Source organism: Stegodyphus dumicola, chromosome 1, assembly GCF_044657685.1.
Source record: "Stegodyphus dumicola isolate Sdum_Otavi_A_Nest chromosome 1, ASM4465768v1".
Taxonomy (NCBI): domain Eukaryota; kingdom Metazoa; phylum Arthropoda; class Arachnida; order Araneae; family Eresidae; genus Stegodyphus; species Stegodyphus dumicola.
Window position 1 is genome coordinate 218533905 of NC_140768.1, and position 19177 is coordinate 218553081.

A 19177-nucleotide genomic window follows, 5' to 3' on the forward strand; every position below is an offset into this window, starting at 1 on the left:
CCTATATGCCATTATGAAATATTAGGAAGTAGCATAAAAGCATGAGTGAAGAAGGCAATTGCAATCTAAATCATTGTAATCTAAATGTATAGCATTATCAGTATCTGCTATTAATTTCAATACTGCTGAAAAAAATTATAAATGAATTATATTATAAATCGTATGAACTCGCTGCATTATAAATTACAACAGTTAGAAATATTATTAGCGTGATTTAAGCGACCATCTTTGTTAACAAATAATTTCAAGTAACTAATTTTACAAATAATTCAGCCTGAAACTAGGATAGAAAATAAGCTACATGCTGAAGATTAGCTTTGCCAAGGTGTTAGAAACATCTTCTATTAACTAGAGTTATGAAGAAAGAATTTGTAAAAATGATCATTTAAATATAAATTGGCATAAATACAATACAAATTATATAAATTTTACATACATGAAAACTTGAGTACAGTGCAACAATATGTGAAAAAGGAATGCATTAAAAGGGAACTGAAAATCCCAGGATATGAATATGAGGGAGTTTAATTTTTTTTTTTTTTTTTTGTTAATTATGAAAATTCTACTGATGCTCATAATTATTAATTTACTAATTTAATTATAAATCATAATTTAACATGTATAAATATCTAATAAACATTTTTTATCGACATACATACGACTTTTGAAATATATATTTAAAACTAAACGTATCGAATAAATACGCAAATCAATGAATGAACACTAACCTGAAAAATAAATTTGCATTGTACATACCCTTATTTCTTTGACATATTTTATACTTGAGCGTATAATTTTTAAGACAGTATATAAAGATATCTTATAAAAATAAACTTTGAATAATTTAAACCGAGGGCAAATTAAGTTCAGAACCCAAATTATGTGCTGTAAATTGCATAAGTTTAGTGGCTATATTTATTAAATTCTAAACATAATCTAAGCTAATTCAAATATCATACTGAATAAGGAACTGGCACATGAATTCGCAAATGCTATTGTAAAAAAACAAAATAGATTTTTGTAGTTGCAGATTTTTTTATGTCACAATTCGCTTTTTCAGAATCAAAAATATTTTTATTTATTTATTTTACATTATGAAGATGTATTATATATATACATATAATATTTTACACTAAGATATATGCATTTATATATATATATAATATATACAAATATTATGAGATGAATGTTTAAAAATATATATATATATATCAGATAATACGTAATACAAAATATATTTTTCTTTCCAAAAGTAACCAGGTATTTGCATCTAAAATTTAGTCTAGTTACGTAATTTGGATCAGTTCTGTTTAATAAAAAATATTTCTTTCAACAGATATACTGGATACACCATTTTTTCCGAAGCTAAGCTTTGCTTGAAGAAAAATTTTAAGTATTCCTTACAATGGTTAGGCTAAAAAAATAGCGCACCTAAGATAACAAAACAAAAGATAGCTCGATTTATATTCAGTTAAAGAAATAATTTTTTGATATTACGAAATTATTTTCTTCAATTTATTTTTTCTTTTCCGCGTTATGTCACAGTTTTCGTCGACTGAATTTAGTCTTCTTTTTTGTGCTTTCGAATATTTTTTATTAACTAATTTTTGATTTAAAGTCCTTAATCGTATGAAAGTTCGAATTCTAGCAAAGGACTTAAGTAAGTTTTCATCTGTGTCGTAAAACTGCTGTTTAAGGGTTTTGACAAAATCCTTTATAATATTTTCTCCCTTAAAGTGGAACCGTTGAAAATTAAAAATTGTTCTTCCATTTTATGGACCTGCGTTTTCCACTCTTCAGAGGGTTGAATTAGTCCTCCATGAGACAGATGTTGTATCCACGACGAAATACAATTTGGATCTTCTTTCAGTTTATACGCAGTAAAATGGGCAGAACATATCCTAGAAGAGTTTGCATTCCATTTATCTTCTCGACGGCAAAGATTTATCCACTTCCTTCTTAATGTAGGATCACTTGGAAATTTATGATAAACTATGCGCTCAGATAAATTTTTAGTTTTTTCTAAACTGTTGTTGCAAAGAGCAACGGCACATCGCATTCCAGGCATCTAGTAAAATTGAACAAAAGAAAGAATTTCAGAATCGTTTTTCTGCACTGTAAGCATTCCATAATATAATATAAAAATATTCAGTAAATATTTTAACCTTTTGATATAGAAAACTATGTTATATTACATTAATATGTATATATGTAACCTTTTAAACATTTTTTAAAACCATTTTTAAATACTTTTTTATAAACTTTTTAAAATTCTTTTTTGCATTTAAAGAATTATTTGAAATTTATTAATTACGAATTTCACCTTTTGGTCTTTGTGAAAAGTAAATTTCTTACTTTATGTCTTTACTGATAATTTTTTAACAACTAATGCGCGGAAATACTAGACATATTTATATTTTGTTTTTAAAAAAAAAATTTGTAATTTCACATATATACACATTTTTGTAATCTTTATTCTGTAATTTAAGCTGTTTTGGCACAAATAGATATACAAAATTCGTCTATAAACAAGCTCTGAACTTAAGCTTGTTATTTTACAATTAGTACTGAAGATAAAATATTTGATAGTATAAAACAGAAGTGAATATTACAAAACATTAAAATAAAACAAAAGTACTGAAATTTTACTAACCTTGAAGAAAATATTCTCACTGACAGAGGACTTCACAGGAGTTCAGCATTCGAAAGCAATGACTTGGCGTTTCCCTTAGACTCGTATATCACGTAGGCCTCGTCTGGTCGCCCTGTGACGTCATACGTTGAGACTTGACGCATGCGCTCTATGCCTCAGTTTCCGAATGCGCGAACCTTTTCACTGTACGGACCTTGGGACACGTGCACTCAGAACTTGTACGCATCCCCCGATAGCCGAACTCATGGTCTCAGTTTTCCAATCATAGTTTTGTACGATATATTGGTGCATGCATGTGCATGCACTTTGCTTTATTATTAATTATTACTTAATTCATATTGTTACGGATTTCATAGTTATTTATTTTAGTTTTTTTTTTATTTAGAATTGTAATTAGATTTGCTTCATGTTGCCTTAGCAACGCAGACGATTTTTGAAAAGACAGCTGCGTTGGAAGGTTAAAAATAGAACAGCGCGTGCATTTAATACCTAATAAATAAATATCTCGTAATTGCTGTTGCCATCCACAAAAATCCAGATATTTATAGATGTTTCCAGTATATTCGAGAAATTAATTATAAAGCTTATAAAAGCCGAGAACAAACAACTCATCTCAGTAATAGCTGTAGTTCTAGCGAACTGTTTGTTTACTTAATGCTGTGATTGATTTGTAGCGATTTCGCTGTGAGATAGAATTAGTTTCTCTGTTTTGAATTGATTTTTGCTAAATGTTTGACATTTTGTGATATTGTTAGAATATTTTTGAAGAAATATTTCAGCATTTTGATTTATCGCTTGTGGAAAAAATAAATTTTTGTTAACTTTTTAACGTTAATCGTGTTTATTCCAGCCCTTTGTAAAGGCAGAAAGGGACTGGCGCTGCGATCACGAAAGCTGTAGGCAGTGTCTAAACATAGCTCCGAAATTTTTTAAATAAGTAATAAATCAGTAAATGTTTTCAACTCTCTAAAAAAGTTTAATGCACCTTTCCTATGCAATGTCTCATTCATCAAATTGAAAAAGGAAACTTCGCTTCTTCGAAACTTTAGGTGTTTTGTTAGCTGTTCACTATCAACACGAGAAATCCAGAAGAGGCTCTGACACGGAATATTCAGATAAGTAACATTCTGTTCTCTATACAATATCTGTTTCTCTATCACTAGAGTGCCATTAAATTTCTTTATTTATTATTTTTCATAAGATTCTAGCATTATACAATTGTTGGTAATAGTAGCAGGTCATGTGGTTCTTTTTCATGCTAAGGAATGTGGTGTCTCTACGGAATAGGTTTCTACTTATTCCGTAGAGACGCCACATTCCTTATCAGTAGTCCGTTCTTATCAGCAACTCACACCCTTCGGAGGCCCCCCCTTTTCGTGCTTAGGAATTTCTTGTGAAAGAAAAATGGGGATCTCTTGACCATCGATGAGTATAGATTGTGATTTTTGTAACTAAGATCCCAGACTTTTTTTTCAGGTCTCAAACTTATAATTATTAGCAAATACAAATACAGTGTGACGGAATTTTTTAACTTGTACTAGAATAAATTACAAAGGTTAAATTAATAAATTAATTTTATATTTATACAATATTTAAGAAAAATAAACTGTATAATTTATTTTTGCTGAAATGCTCTCACACTGTGTATGGATTTATGATTTTGTCAATTACTGTTTTTCTGAAATATACATGAATTTTTTGGGAACGGTAATATTTAATGTTACTTTAGTTAAAATATTATGTACATCTCTGTCATGATATATGTCTTTTCTAGTTAGGACTCAAGGTAAGGGCATACACATTACCATATGAACTCCTTAACTACACTCATGGACACAATCCTATTTTAGGATATTTTCTACTTCTTTTCCTTTTCTTTTATAGGCCCTTTTTTTCCCCTCTATTATTTTTTGGCCATTTATTTTAAATTTTATTTTGTCCCATCTTTTGTTTCTGGCCTTTTGAACTCGTAAAAAATGTATGAAGTTCCTTTTTACTCTCCTCAAATACGAAATTGCCCCCTTTTTATATACCTTTCCTTCGCACATATGCTTGATTTTTCGCCCATCGGTGCAGAAAGACTTAGCGGGTGCAAAACAAGACATCTGTCTACTTTGTCTAAAGGGACTGGCGCTGCGATCACGAAGGATGCAGTGTCTAAACATAGCTCCAAAATTTTTAAATAAGTGTTTCAAGAAGTGTTTTCAACTCTCTAAAAAAAAGTTTAATGCATCTTTCCTATGCAATGTCTCATCCATCAAATTGAAAAAGGAAACATTGCTTCTTCGAAACTTCAAATTCTTTGCTTCACTTGTTCGCTGTTCACTATCAACACGAGAAATCCAAAAGAAACCCTGACACGGAATATTCAGATCAGTAACATTATGTTCTCTATACAATATCTTATTCTCTATCACTAAAGTGCCATTAAATTTCTTTATTTATTATTTTCATAAGATTCTAACATTATACAATAGTTAGTAATAGTAGCAAGTGATGTGGTTCTTTTCTTCGTAACTATTCCATAGAGACGCCACATTCCTTATCAGTAATCCGTTCTTATCAGCAATTCATACCCTTCGGAGGCCCTTCCTTTCGTGCTTAGGAATTTCTTGACAGGGAAAATGGGGATCTCTTGACCATCGATGAGCATAGATTGTGATTTTTGTAACTAAGATCCTCGACTTTTTTTTCAGATCTCAAACTTAGAATTATGAGCAAATATAAATACAGCGTGACGGAATTTGTTAAATTTGTACTAGAATAAATTGCAACGGTTAAATTAATTTTATATTTAACTAATATTTAAGAAAAATAAACTGTATAATTTATTTTTGCTGAAATGCTCTCACACTGTGTATGGATTTATGATTTTGTCAAATACTTTTTTTTTAAATATACATGAATTTTTTGGGAACGGTAATATTTAATGTTACTTTAGTTAAAATATTATGTACATATCTGTGATGATATATGTCTTTTCTAGTTAGGACTCAAGATAAGGGCGTACACATTACCATATGAACTCCTTAACTACACTCATGGACACAATTGTATTTTAGGATATTTTCTACTTCTTTTCCTTTTCTTTTATAAGCCCTTTTTTTTCCCTTTTTTGGGCCATTTATTTTAAATTCTATTTTGTCCCATCTTTTCTTTCTGGCCTTTTGAACTCGTACAAAATGTACGAAGTGCCTTTTTACTCTTCTCAAATACGAAATTGCCCCCTTTCTAAATACCTTTCCTTCGCACCTACGCTTGATTTTTCGCCTATCGGTGCAGAAAGACTTAGCGGATGCAAAACAAGACATCTGTCTGCTTTGTCTGTCTGTCTATATCAAAACCAAGTGGTAGTAAAATTAAACGAAAAATCGCTGACGAACATGGAATATTCCAAGTAAAATGAGAATTAGAATATTTTTGCTGTAAAATAAAAGATAAAATAATCTGCTTGATATGTAATAATACTATTAATGTACCAAAGTTATATAATATTAAACGTCATTACGAACAACACAAATCGAAATATAACAATTACGAAGGATTAATGAGAGAAGAAAAGTTGAAAGAGCTCAAGTTAGGAGTGAAAAAGCAACAGTCCATGTTTAGTAAAGTATTGCAAGAAAGTGAAGCGGCGGTACATGCAAGCTACGTCTTGTCCGTGTTGATAGCTAAACATTCGAAGCCTTTTACTGACGGTGATTTCATTAAAGAATGCCTAATGAAAGCTGGAGAAATTGTTTGTCCTGGAAATGTGAAGGCTTTTCAATCAATTTCATTGTCTCGAAATACAGTTGCGGAAAGAGTTATTGATTTAGCCGCGAATTTAAGTGATCAGATCAAAGCAAAATCATCTAGTTTCGAAAGTTTCTCCATTGCCTGTGACGAGAGCACGAACATTAGTGGCAAAGCTCAATTAGCAGTGTTTCTTCGTTCTTGTGACAAGAATTTTAACATTTTTGAGGAATTACTGGAACTAATACCGATGCATGGTACTACCACAGGAGAAGATATATTTACTTGTGTTTTTGGACTTCTGCAGAAATACAATCTACCTTTGGCAAAATTAAATTCTGTAGCTACAGATGGCGCTCCATCAATGACCGGGAAAAGAAGGGCTTCGTAGCATTACTAAGAAAAAAACTTAGTGAAATTCACGGTTCAAACATTCATCATATGCATTGTATTATACATCAAGAAGTTCTATGCACGAAAGTAATAAATATGGAGAATGTTTTGTCATATATAAAAAAAGTTATAAATTTTATAAGATCTCGAGGTTTAAATCAGCGTCAATTCACTGCTTTCTTAAGTGAGTTAGATAGTGAATATTCGGGTTTGTCCTACTATACCGAGGTACGTTGGTTATCTTGCTCCAAGATTCTCAAACAATCTGGAAAATTTAAATCAGAAAATTTCCCTGATGTAAATGTTCGCAGAAATTAAGTTTAGTTAAATTTAAAAAAAAGGCTTAGCATGAAATCTATTATAACAACATTACTATGCATTTGGAACACTGACGTATAAATTGTAAATAAATTAAAATTATTATGCTAAGAAGTTTTTTCTAAAATTTATCTAGAAGAAAGGAATTAGATAAACAATACTGCAAATTAATATAATCAGGCCTCTCAATAAATAAAAGTTTATTTTTTTAACCAAAAATTAAAAATTGGGATGCAAAAGTTTGAGTAATGTACTTGGAAATATCTGAACATATAATTAATTAGAAAAGTATAATTAAATTAATAACAAGCTAATTAACAGTAATATTAAGCTTAATTTCATTCAATCTAAAACAAGCAATCGGTCAGGAGCTCCGCATAACTGAAGTTTTAATGCTATTTTACGTAGATTTCAGTATAAAATAAAAGTTGCACTTCTGAAATAAGTGAATAATGTACTGATGGTCAACAGGAATTAAAATACAGTGGTTAAAAATATAACTACTTGTCAGAAGGTATGCAAGTTGCCATGGCTAGAGAAATTGAATTATTATAAAAAAACTCATAAAGTTAAGCGCTACAGTGTGAAAAGGAAATTCTGGAATAAACATGTTAAGAAGATTAGATGGAGTAATAATCCTTAATTTATTGATATAAATATAAATTCTATACTTTTGGAAAAATGTTACATATACAATTTGCACCGAGGTATCAATCACAGAAACCGAGTTAATTTCTTTCCTTATTTTTTCTTATTAGAGGGATTTGTAAAAAGATATGCTAAGGTAAAGGTAAAAATTTTTGCAATATTTTTAAAGAATAAGTTAAAAAAGTATTTTTACTTCATTAAATTTTAAGTAATTAATTTTACAAATAATTCAGCCTGAAACTAGGTTGTAAAATAAGCTACATGCTGAAGATTAGGCTTTGCCAAGGTGTTAGAAACATCTTCTATTAACTAGAGTTGTGATGCAAGAATTTGTAAAAATTATCATTTAAATATAAATTGGCATAAATACAATACAAACTATATAAATTCTACATACATGAAAACTTGAGTACAGTGCAACAATATGTGAAAAAGGAATGCATTAAAAGGGAACTGAAAATCCCATGATATGAATATGAGGGAGTTTGATTTTTTTTTTTTTTTTTTTTTGGTTAATTATGAAAATTTTACTGATGCTCATAATTATTAATTTACTAATTAAATGTGTATTAGAAATTAAATGTATGCCAAAGTACATCAGGTAAAAAACAGAATAAATATTTAAACGTTTTTAGTATTAAAATATTGAATTTGTAACAAAGTTAAATAACCTTAAAACAACTTCAATGATTAAAAATGGAAAGCTTAATATGGGAATATATTGCAATAATATTAATGTGAATTTAGAATGACTTGAGAAGTCCAATTTTTAGATTTAATGAAGAGAATTTTTTTAATTAAATTAGAACTGTTTACCTAAAATGATAAATTTGAAAGTTAAAACCATTCTGCTATCTAAGATTTGTTAATATTTATCTATACAAGAAACTTATTTAAGGTGAGCTACAAATCCGATATTTGATACGTTGATTATGTATCAGTTTTGTGTATGTCATTAATCTATCAATTTTACTATTCAAAACTGATATATATATCAGCAAGTAAAATCTACAATTTGGAAAGTTTAATTCTTACAGAGAATAAAAAAGATCTGGCTCATCATTCCTTTAAGCATCATAAAACTTTAAAATGAGTGTAAAAAAATTTATTTTTACTTTAGAATAAGCCAGACTTTAATATTTGTTTTGCATGCACAATTTTTACAATATTGATAAGCGAAAATAAAGGCTTGCAGTGTCAATAGAATGTCCCATTAATGGCGATAAATGACTTTTTGTAGCACCCAATCTTCTTGAGAAAGAAATAGGGGACAGGAAACGTTGCGCAGTTCGTGTATTAGAAAAGTGGGGGACGAGGATTTTCGATCAAATTTGGCACAGTTCGTACCCTACCCACGGGAGACGAGGGAGGGTGGTGAGAGGTCCAGAAGCATTTTTTCTCTTTCTTTTTACTTTTTTCACTTTCCTTTTCTCGTTATACCGGTGTCAGGCTGTGCAGCCTTCAGCCTTGAAAAGGAAAGCCCACATCTAAATAAGATTGTCAGATGTCAACTTCTATTTAAGACTAAATGCACTATTTTTTTAATATAAATTTTATTTAATTGATAAATTATTTTAAAATTAAAGCATTTTGCGATGTATCAAAAAAACTATAAAAGTCGCAAAAATAGCAAATTAAATGATGGATATCACAAAAATTCGCAAATTTGCGCAAAATCGCACGATCTGGCAATACTGCTGTAATCTGCAAACCAGATAATGCACACCCGGCTAATCAAGAGCCTGTACATATTTTAATAATTTTCTTCATTGAATCTTGAATGCAGTTTTAAAGCTAGTTTTATTAACTTGAGTGACCATTTATCTAGTGAAACAAAATATAAATAATCTTTTTTTTTAAAAGAGAACATCAACTAAGAATTTTTTTTTATCTTGTCTATAGCCAATGCAGAATATTTTTTTAGTTATATAAGCTACTCCAAATTTCCATTGCCCAATATTTTATGTAGAGTGTTCAAAAAATTCTCACCAATTTGTTACCTCAAGAACTATTTATAATTCGAAAATAACTATCTATATCTCTTTAGTTGTTTATGACTCTACAATAATTAAATAATTCCTTTATTCATACTCTCAAATGAGGAAAACAAAAGTTACACTAACTCTCTAAAAAAACAACATCATAGTATGTTGCCATTCTATGAAACATAAACTGTTACAAAACATAGATAATAATATGAATAGATAATAAATGAAAAAAACCTATAGAGTAAAGATAACGATTACATCTGCTTGAAGCTTGTGCAATATTACTCAGAAACTGCAGTTAGAAAAATATAAACAAAAATATTAGAGTCAAAATATTGTTCATCCTCCCACCTTGCAATATGAAATACGGGATTGAGTATTGCAAAATAATAAAAAATTAAACATTGTTCTCACAAGTCCAATCGATGAGGAACTCTAATTGTCCTTCCTGATTTGGTTATCGTGGGCGATTTTAAATGGGTATGGATTATTCTATTTGTTTCTTCAGGTACATCCTCAACTGGAGTTTGCTCTACCGAAGTATTTTCGCATGGTTGGCTTCCGCTGAATTTCGATGGAAGTTCCTCGGCAGTCGATAATTCCAAAGGATAAAGATTTTGTACAGCTCTTATGACTTCTCCATTTTGCACTTCTTATAAGAGAATGATCACTTGGCAAAATAGCAGGAGTTCTGAACTCAGATGTATCTTCTCTTTGAAATATTGCTGTTTTAGTTCTGATGATCCCACAATCAATGAATGGATTAAGACTTAAAATCTGTTTATCTTCTGTTCCATTAAAGAACTCATTTTGTATTAAACGAATCAAGATATTCTCTGCTTCATTTAACTCAGATACAGTAAGTTCATCCTTTTTCTTGTTTTGATGTTTACAGTTGTAAACAAAACGACACATCCACGCTACCAGTCTGATTGTCTTACGATAACTTGAGAATCTAGTAGCAACTATTTCACTAGCATTAAGATTTATTAAGGACGAAATAATCCTTTTCTTTTTCTCAAGAGCTATTTCTTCTTCATCAACACTAAAATCTTCTTTTGGCCATTTTTCAGGTGATAAATATAGCCATTTAGGTCCTTCCCACCATCTGTATTTAATTAAATAAGAAGCAGAGCATCCTCTACTGGGCAAATCAGCAGGATTCAGTGATCCTGGTACGTGCCTCCAGGATTCTATAGAAGTCAGTTGCTTTATTTCCTTAATTCTGTTGTGAACAAATACGTCCCATACTTCATTTCTCTGTATCCAAGCTAGCACAGTATGCGAATCTGTCCAAAAATAAATATCATCAGCTTGAAATTCAGGTATTATGCTGGATGCTAAACGTGCACATATTGTAGCTCCAAGAAGTTCCAATCGAGCTATTGTTGTCTTTTTCCTTCCGCTCGGTACAACTCTCGCCTTAGCTTGCACCAAATGAACTTGAACCGAATCTCTTGTTTGTAGTCAAACAAAAGCCATAGCTGAATATGCAAGTTTGCTCGCATCACTGAAGAAATGAAGTGAGATATTTTCAATCTCATGATCACAGTTTAACCATCTTGGTATTCTCATTCTTTCGAGACACTGCAAATCATTCAACCATCTACAAAATTGTGATTTTGAATTTGAATCAACTTCTTGGTTCCAAGATAACTTAACTTCCCATAGGTGCTGAAGTAAAAGTTTCGGCACAAGAGTTACGGGGCAAGCTATTCCTAAAGGGTCGAATATTTTGTGTGTAGTAGCTAAAATCTCTCTTTTAGACAAAATTTCTGGTAGACTGTAGGTGATGTTAGTAATATTAAGGCAAAGGTAATCTCCACATCGTTCCCAAATCATTCCTAATACATTTGTGGTACTAGAGGAATCATCTGTTGGGTCACTATATTCCCAACCACGTAATGCTAGCTTTCTTGTAGCTAAAGTATCTGAAGCAACTTGTATGAATTGTTGCAATTCTAAATCATTTTTCACACTCGCTAAACAATTATCTACATAAAAACTATTCTTCAATTGCTCAATAATATCCACTTTATACTTTGGGTTTCTATTTAGTTGTTTCAAAGTGGATTCTAGAAGATGGTGAATTACAGAAACTAGCAAGAAAGGGCTGCTTGTAACTCCAAATACTACCCTACAATGCCTGTAATACTTCAGTTTTCCATCAGTTTTATACCATAAGAATCTTAGATAGTCTTTATCCTTAGGGTTGAGACTTATTTGTAAGAATGCTTTTCGTATATCTGCAGAAACTCCTATTTTGTTCATTCGGAATCTATGAAGAATTGAAGGAATCAGTTCGATAAGGTTCTGACCTTTTTCTAGACAATCATTGAGACTAGGGGATCCTTTTTGTTTGGCCAAGGCATCAAACACTGGCCTGATTCGTGTAGTACTGTTTTCTTTTACTACGTGTCGATGTGGTAGATAATGGCATGTTGCATCAATTTCGCTTTTTGGTACTTCTTCTATGATGCCTTCTTGTTCCCATTCACTAAAAACTTCTCCATAAGCATCATAAAGTTTCTCAGCTTTTAGTCGTTTTACTGTAGAAGCTAATCTCTTTACAGCTAAGTCATAGTTATCTTTTAACGGTAGATGGTTATCAAGCCATGGCAAGCTGACTTGAAAACGCCCCTCTTCGTTCATCTTTATAGTAGACAGGAAATGATCTCTTGCTTCTTCTTGAAGTTCCAGTTTACTTTTCTTCTCTGATGGATCTAGAATTCCAAGTGAATCTAGAGACCATAGATCGGATATCAATATTTCCTTATTCAACATGGATGTGACGAGCAGTGAGGAATTGTCCGAGATCTCACGCATACCATTTTTCCCGAAAAGAGTCCAACCAAGTTTTGTTTCTATAGCAGCAAGGCCTGAAGTAAGCAATTTAAATCCTCCGGTCATCAACTTGCCTGCAATGTCAGCGCCAATAAGTATTTCTATTGGTCCATTACTATCGTCGCATACGGATATATTGTTTTCTTTAAGCTCTTGAATCCACTCGCCATTAGCAACTGGTGGTATACTTCCACAAATAATTTCTTGACTAAGAGCTTTGAAGTTACAATGATAAGTTCCATCCGTTTTAGACAAGAACACTGTAAAAACATCGTGGTTTATGACATCAGTACATGACCCGCCAAATAATGAATGGCTCAATATTTCTTTAGATGTACTCTCAAATTTCATTTCATCTGCAGTGCTTTTTAAAATATAAGATCTCTGTGAAGCTGAATCGATAATAGCACGGGCCTGGCGCTTTCTATCTCGCCCTTTCAATGTAACCGTTAAAGTTTGCAAAATTTTTCATTTTGTTTTTTTTTTTTTTTTTTTTTTTTTTTTTTTTTTTTTTTTTTTTTTTGTTCATTTGTTGTTCTCGCCAAATTGGCGAGGGTTTCATCTCGTTCAGGTACTGCATCCGTATTTTCATCCTTATTCATGTTAACAGGAACTGGAGATTTTGATTCAGCTTGGATATTTCTACATAAAAGTGTGTGGTGTTTCTTCCCACAAATCACACACGATATTCGTTTTTTACATTTAGCTATTACATGTTTCCTGTCTAAACATAAAAAGCAGCTGCGACTATTTAGAACTGCTTTTTGCCTTTCCTCAGATGTCATCTTTCTTGCTTTAACGCAATCACCAGATGCATGATTTCCAGCACAAAAAATACATCCAGTTGAATTTGGTTCAGATGTTGCTATTAGAGTAGAAGCAGAAGGTGTTTAAGAAAATTCTCCACGGTTTTTGAAACCAAAGTGTTTAGCATTCCCAGGCTTAGGTGTCTGATGTTAGGTAAAGCACTGAGTAGCTATAGATACTCTCTCTTCACCTTCAATTTCATCGAGCAAAAATGAAAGCAAAACATCTAAATCCATGCGATGTGTTGACGCATTTTTCTCTTTTTGCTCACTACTTTCAGATTCTCTCTGACTGCGATTAATAACTCGGAATCTTTGCCATGCTCTTAATGTATCATCCGGCAGTGACAATTCGACTAGAGGATATAACATCGCCGCATATTTATCTCTAGCAACACCCAGAACTTCTAACGCTCTTAGTTTTGATTCTAAGTTATCATAGAGTTTTCGTAATGAAAATTTCTGTTGAGAGTTTTTTAATAATACTAACAAAAGTAGATCTCTAACATAGACTTCTATAACGCGATTGCAATTGTTCTAAAGCTTTACTATAACTTTTGCCACCGGGCGGAAAGCTTTTGCTTAACTCTTCAGCAGATGACCCTTTTTCCATAGACTGCAGTAAATATGCAAATTTATCATGATCATCTAAATTGGGATCATTATCGATCTTTTTAAACTGGCCCCAAAATCCTAACCAGCTTTTAATATTCCCATCGAAAATCGGAAGTTTAAGCTTAGGATAACGTATAGTAGCATTTTGAGTTAAGCTTTCATTAACAACAGAACCGTTTTTCTTTTCAGCTGGAAGCGAAACTAATTTGCTTTCTACTATTCTCCACTTATCAATATAGCATGCTGACTCATCAAACTCATTATTTATCACAGTTTCATCTTTTTCAATTTTAATCAATTCTTCTGTATAAGTCTGTTCTATTTCAATCATAGGTTTCGCTTTGTCCTCAACTATCGAAATTTTTCCGTCTAAAGATAAATCATTTTCATTCTTCTCAAAATCATTTAAAGCTTTTGTAAACAATCTCCTAAATTGAGATCGTTTGCACTTCAAAACATCCATTATAAATAAACGAAAGAATTCTACTTACAGATAACAGTCCAGTCAGCAGACGCCAAATGGTCAAAAAATTCTCACCAATTTGTTACCTCAAGAACTATTTATTATTCGAAAATAACTATCTATATCTCTTTAGTTGTTTATGACTCTACAATAATTAAATAATTCCTTTATTCATACTCTCAAATGAGGAAAACAAAAGTTACACTAACTCTCTAAAAAGAACAACATCATAGTATGTTGCCATTCTATGAAACATAAACTGTTACAAAACATAGATAATAAATAAAAAAAAACCTATAGAGTAAAGATAACAATTACATCTGCTTGAAGCTTGTGCAATATTACTCAGAAGCTGCAGTTAGAAAAATATAAACAAAAATATCAGAGTCAAAATATTGTTCATAGAGTTATTTAACAGACTTCAAAAATTACTAGTGATACATCATCTCATAAAAATTATATTAAAGTTAATTTCTTTTATTTCCTGCATTACTAACTGTTTTGAGGCCAATACCACCGTTTTTCATAAACGTATGGACAGCTTTATAACATTTTACCTTAAAAGTGCGGACATTTATCCAAAGTCCCAGTTTTTCATAAATGTTCTGAAAATTAATTTAAAAACCTGTTTAATTAATTAATCAGTAACTGAAATGAAATACATAAGGGCGCCAACGATCATTTTCAAAGGAGAAACTGATCTTCAGTTTGTGCATGTTACTTCCCGTAGATAAACAGGTATTCGTCACTCACCCGGCTTCAAATCTTGGCAAACGGATGGCTGCACTGGAGTTTTGGTTGTTTTCTCCATGTGTAGCAAGAATATGTTCCAGCTTCTCTTCAAAGGCCCTCAAGGCATCCCTCCTTTTACGTCGATTGCCCTAGCATACTTTGTTATAATAAAACTAAATCACCTTCTTACCTTTGACTACTCGTATCCTGAAAGTCATGTTTTTTCCCACATGCTTAATTATCATTTCATGTAAATAATGCCATGCGGAGTCATTTCTAATAAGTAGTTCCTCTTAGAGAAAGTTTATTGAATTCTAAAACTGGCGAAACAAATACTAAAGTTGCATTAGGCATGTGTGACATTGTTACATCACATGAATATATTTAAATAAACGGCAGTGTTTTCTTTATTCTGCAACCAACTGAAATCTGACGTCATTCAACAGCTACTTCAACCCATAAGAACTACCGGCTGTGTGATGATATTAAAATGAAATTTATTATGATACATTAATTCATGACAGAAATTATTTATCACAGTTTCATCTCATTATTTATCACAGTTTCATCTTTTGCAATTTTAAGACAATTTTGCTGAATTTCAATACATATATTTTGAGAACCTTCTATCGCCTTATTTGTACTACACGGTCATTCAAATGATTAGGAAAAAGCAAAAACTTTCATATACATGTATTAAAACAAATTTTAAGACCCATTAGCGGCAAAATGGTAAAATTAACTGAAAATTGCTAGATTAATCAGGGTTCAAATCTTAATGGGAGGTTTCATGACTTTCCCTATGCATAACATGGATATGAGACAGTTCCTGTGTTGTATTTTATATGTGTTGGGTACGTGCTCAGTGATGATTACAAGATGTACACAAACATCGTTTATTCTACATTGCTCATCTACTATTCTACAGTTATGGTTAAAGATAATAATAGATACAGTTACAGTTACATATATAACATCTCCCCTTTTTTATAAAAAAATAATAATAGTAGTAAAATTAAACATATTCTTTTAAATAATAAGGTTTCTTAACAGTCCTACCAGATCGAGTGATGTAGTTATGTCCATTTGAAAAATTTGATGATACTATACCTCTTTTACTAATTGGTGACACAACACTTCTGTTATATTTTGAATGACTTACAGGCACATCTAAATTTGAAGTGCTCCTACTATTTTCATGTATCTTGGGTTCATCTGTAACTTCATTCTCATAGTTGTTTTGTATTGCAAACTCTTCCTGATTAGTTCCTTTAAGAAGGTCTCTTCTGTTCCTTTCTACAGAAGAGACCTTCTTAAAGGAACTAATTCAACTACAATTCTTCCATCTGTTCTTATAATTCTATATGAACGTGGTCTTTCTGCTTCTTCTACAATTTTCCCTTTTTCATTTAGTTTTTTCCCTTTCTCTTTTATGTAAACATGATGTCCTGTTTTCAGTGGTTTTAATGGTCTTGCATTCCTATCATAATAACTTTTTTGTAAGGTTTGTCTCTTCAGTAAGTGTTGTTTATGGTCTTCATATCGTTTAGCTTGGATGAAATTCTCTTTTATAGGCATCAATCCATTTACTTTTCTTCCAAACATCAATTCTGAAGGTGACTTAATTTCATCTGAAATAGGAGAGTTACGATATTCCAGTAAAACTAAATATGGATCCTTGTTGTTAACTACAGCTTTTTCTAACATTCGCTTGACAGTTTGAATATGTCTTTCAACCATTCCATTAGACTGTGGGTATTTTGGACTTGAAGTTCTGGTTTCAAAATTCCATCTTTTTGCAAAATCTTTATATTTCCTGCAATTATATTGTGGACCATTATCCGAATATACTATTTTCGGAATACCATGTCTTGCAAAAATTGATTTCAATTGCTTTATCACTGCTACACTTGACAAATCTTCCAAATGTCCAATTTCAACATATTTGCTAAAATAATCTATAACTATTAGATAATCCCTTCCTTGAAAGTAAAAGAGGTTTGTTCCCAATACTTCCCATGGACCATTAGGTATTTCTTTAGATATCATTAGTTCTTTAGTATTAGCTTTTTGTAAACTTAAACATGTTTGACAATTCAGTACCAAATCTTCAATTTCTTTGGACATTCCTGGCCAATATAATATTTCTCTTGCTTTGATCTTGCATTTTACTACTCCTAAATGACCATAATGAATTCTGCTTAACATATCTTTTCGTAAACTTCTTGGTACAACAACACAGGAATTTTTAAATATTAATCCATTTGCTTCTGATAGTTCTTCTCTGAAGTTAAAATATGGTTTTGCCAGTTCTGGAACCATACATTTTTCATCTGGCCATCCAGTTTTAATTAATTTTCTTAAAACTTGTAGTTCTTCATCTTTTTCTGTTTCCAGTTGAAAAACTTCCATTTTACCATTAGACATTGGTATACATTCTACAACTAATCCAACATGAGCTTCTATTTCTCCTTCAAAGAAATCAGATCCTTTATCAGTGAATGATCTTGATAATGCATCCGCTATAAAAAGTTCTTTTCCTGGTTTATATTTTATCTCAAACTGATATGGCTGTAATCTTATACGCATTCTTTGTAGTCTTACAGGGCATTTATTTAATGGCTTTTTAAAAATTGATTCCAGTGGTTTATGATCACTTTCCACAGTAATATTTTTTCCAAATATATACTGGTGAAATTTCTCACACGCAAATACAATAGCTAAAGTTTCCTTTTCAATTTGAGCATAATTCTTCTGTGTATCTGTTAATGCCTTAGATGCATATGCCACTGGTAAATTATTCTGCAGTAAGACTGCTCCTAGTCCTTCTTAAGATGCATCTACAGATAAAACTACTGGCATGTTTATATCATAATACTGTAAAATTGGTTTATTTACCAAGACATCTTTTAGTCTTCTGAATGCTTTTTCATGTGTTGCATTCCAGTTCCAGATAACTTGTTTTTTCAACAAATCTCTTAAACATGATGTCAATTCTGATACATTAGGTATAAATCTAGAAACATATGTAATCATTCCTAGGAAAGTTTCTAATTCTTTCACCTTTTTTGGTGGTTTTATATCTAGAATAGCCTTAATTTTGTCTTCATCTGGTTTTAAACCATCTTTAGAAAATATACGTCCCATATATTTCACTTCATTCAGCCCAAATTTACATTTATTTAAATTAAATTTAACATTCATTTCTCTGGTTCTGTCCAACAACTTCTTTAATCTTGAATCATGTTCTTTTTTATCTTTACCCCAAACTAATAAGTCATCTATATATATTTGAACTCCTTCTAAATCACTAAAAATTTCAGAAAAACTTCTGTGGAAAACTTCTGGTGATGAACTCAGTCCATATGGCAACCTCAAAAAACAATATCTACCAAACGGAGTGTTAAATGTAGTAAATTCACAACTTGAATCTGACAGTTTAATTTGCCAAAATGCTTTGTTTGCATCTAAAATACTAAAGACCTTTGCATTTGTCATTTGAGATGAAATTTCTTCAAAGGTTGGTGTGTGATAATGTTCTCTCAGTATATTTTGGTTAAGGTGCTGAGGATCTAAACACACTCTTAAATTTCCACCCTTTTTCCTTAGTACCACTAATGAATTCACGAATTCTGTTGGTTGGTTAACTTTCTTTATAATACCATCTTTTTCCATTCTTGCTAATTCCTTTTTTAATGGATTTAATAAGCTAAGTGGAATTTTCCTACATGGTTCTATTTTACCAACAGCTCCTGGTTTTAATTTAATATGATATGTATATCCAGTTAAATTCCCAGTTCCTTTAAACAAATCTTGATATCCTTTTAAAAGTTCTGGTAACTTTTCATTAGAATCAGGATTTACTGTACAAATCCTTTGTATTAGGTTTAATTTTTGCAATGTAGGTAAACCTAAAATAGCTGGAACAGTTTTATCACATGCTACGACTTGAAATTCTATTTCATCCTTGTCCCCTTTCGAT

General features: G+C 31.2%; 1 protein-coding gene across 6 annotated transcripts in view; it reads right to left on the reverse strand.

Annotated features, from left to right (window-relative positions):
* The window catches only part of LOC118180108 (protein regulator of cytokinesis 1-like), a 50141-nt gene that overhangs the window by 20425 nt on the left and 10539 nt on the right, over positions 1 to 19177 (reverse strand). For 2 of the 6 annotated variants that reach the window (XM_085825654.1, XM_085825673.1), the window contains exon 2: positions 2 to 125. The exons of 3 other annotated variants lie outside the window; for them this stretch is intronic. In XM_085825654.1, the coding sequence (XP_085681780.1) occupies positions 2 to 12 (11 nt within the window). In that variant the 5' untranslated portion in view covers positions 13 to 125. The remainder of the gene's footprint in view (position 1; positions 126 to 19177) is intronic. One more of the 6 variants, XM_085825662.1, reaches the window with a different exon arrangement.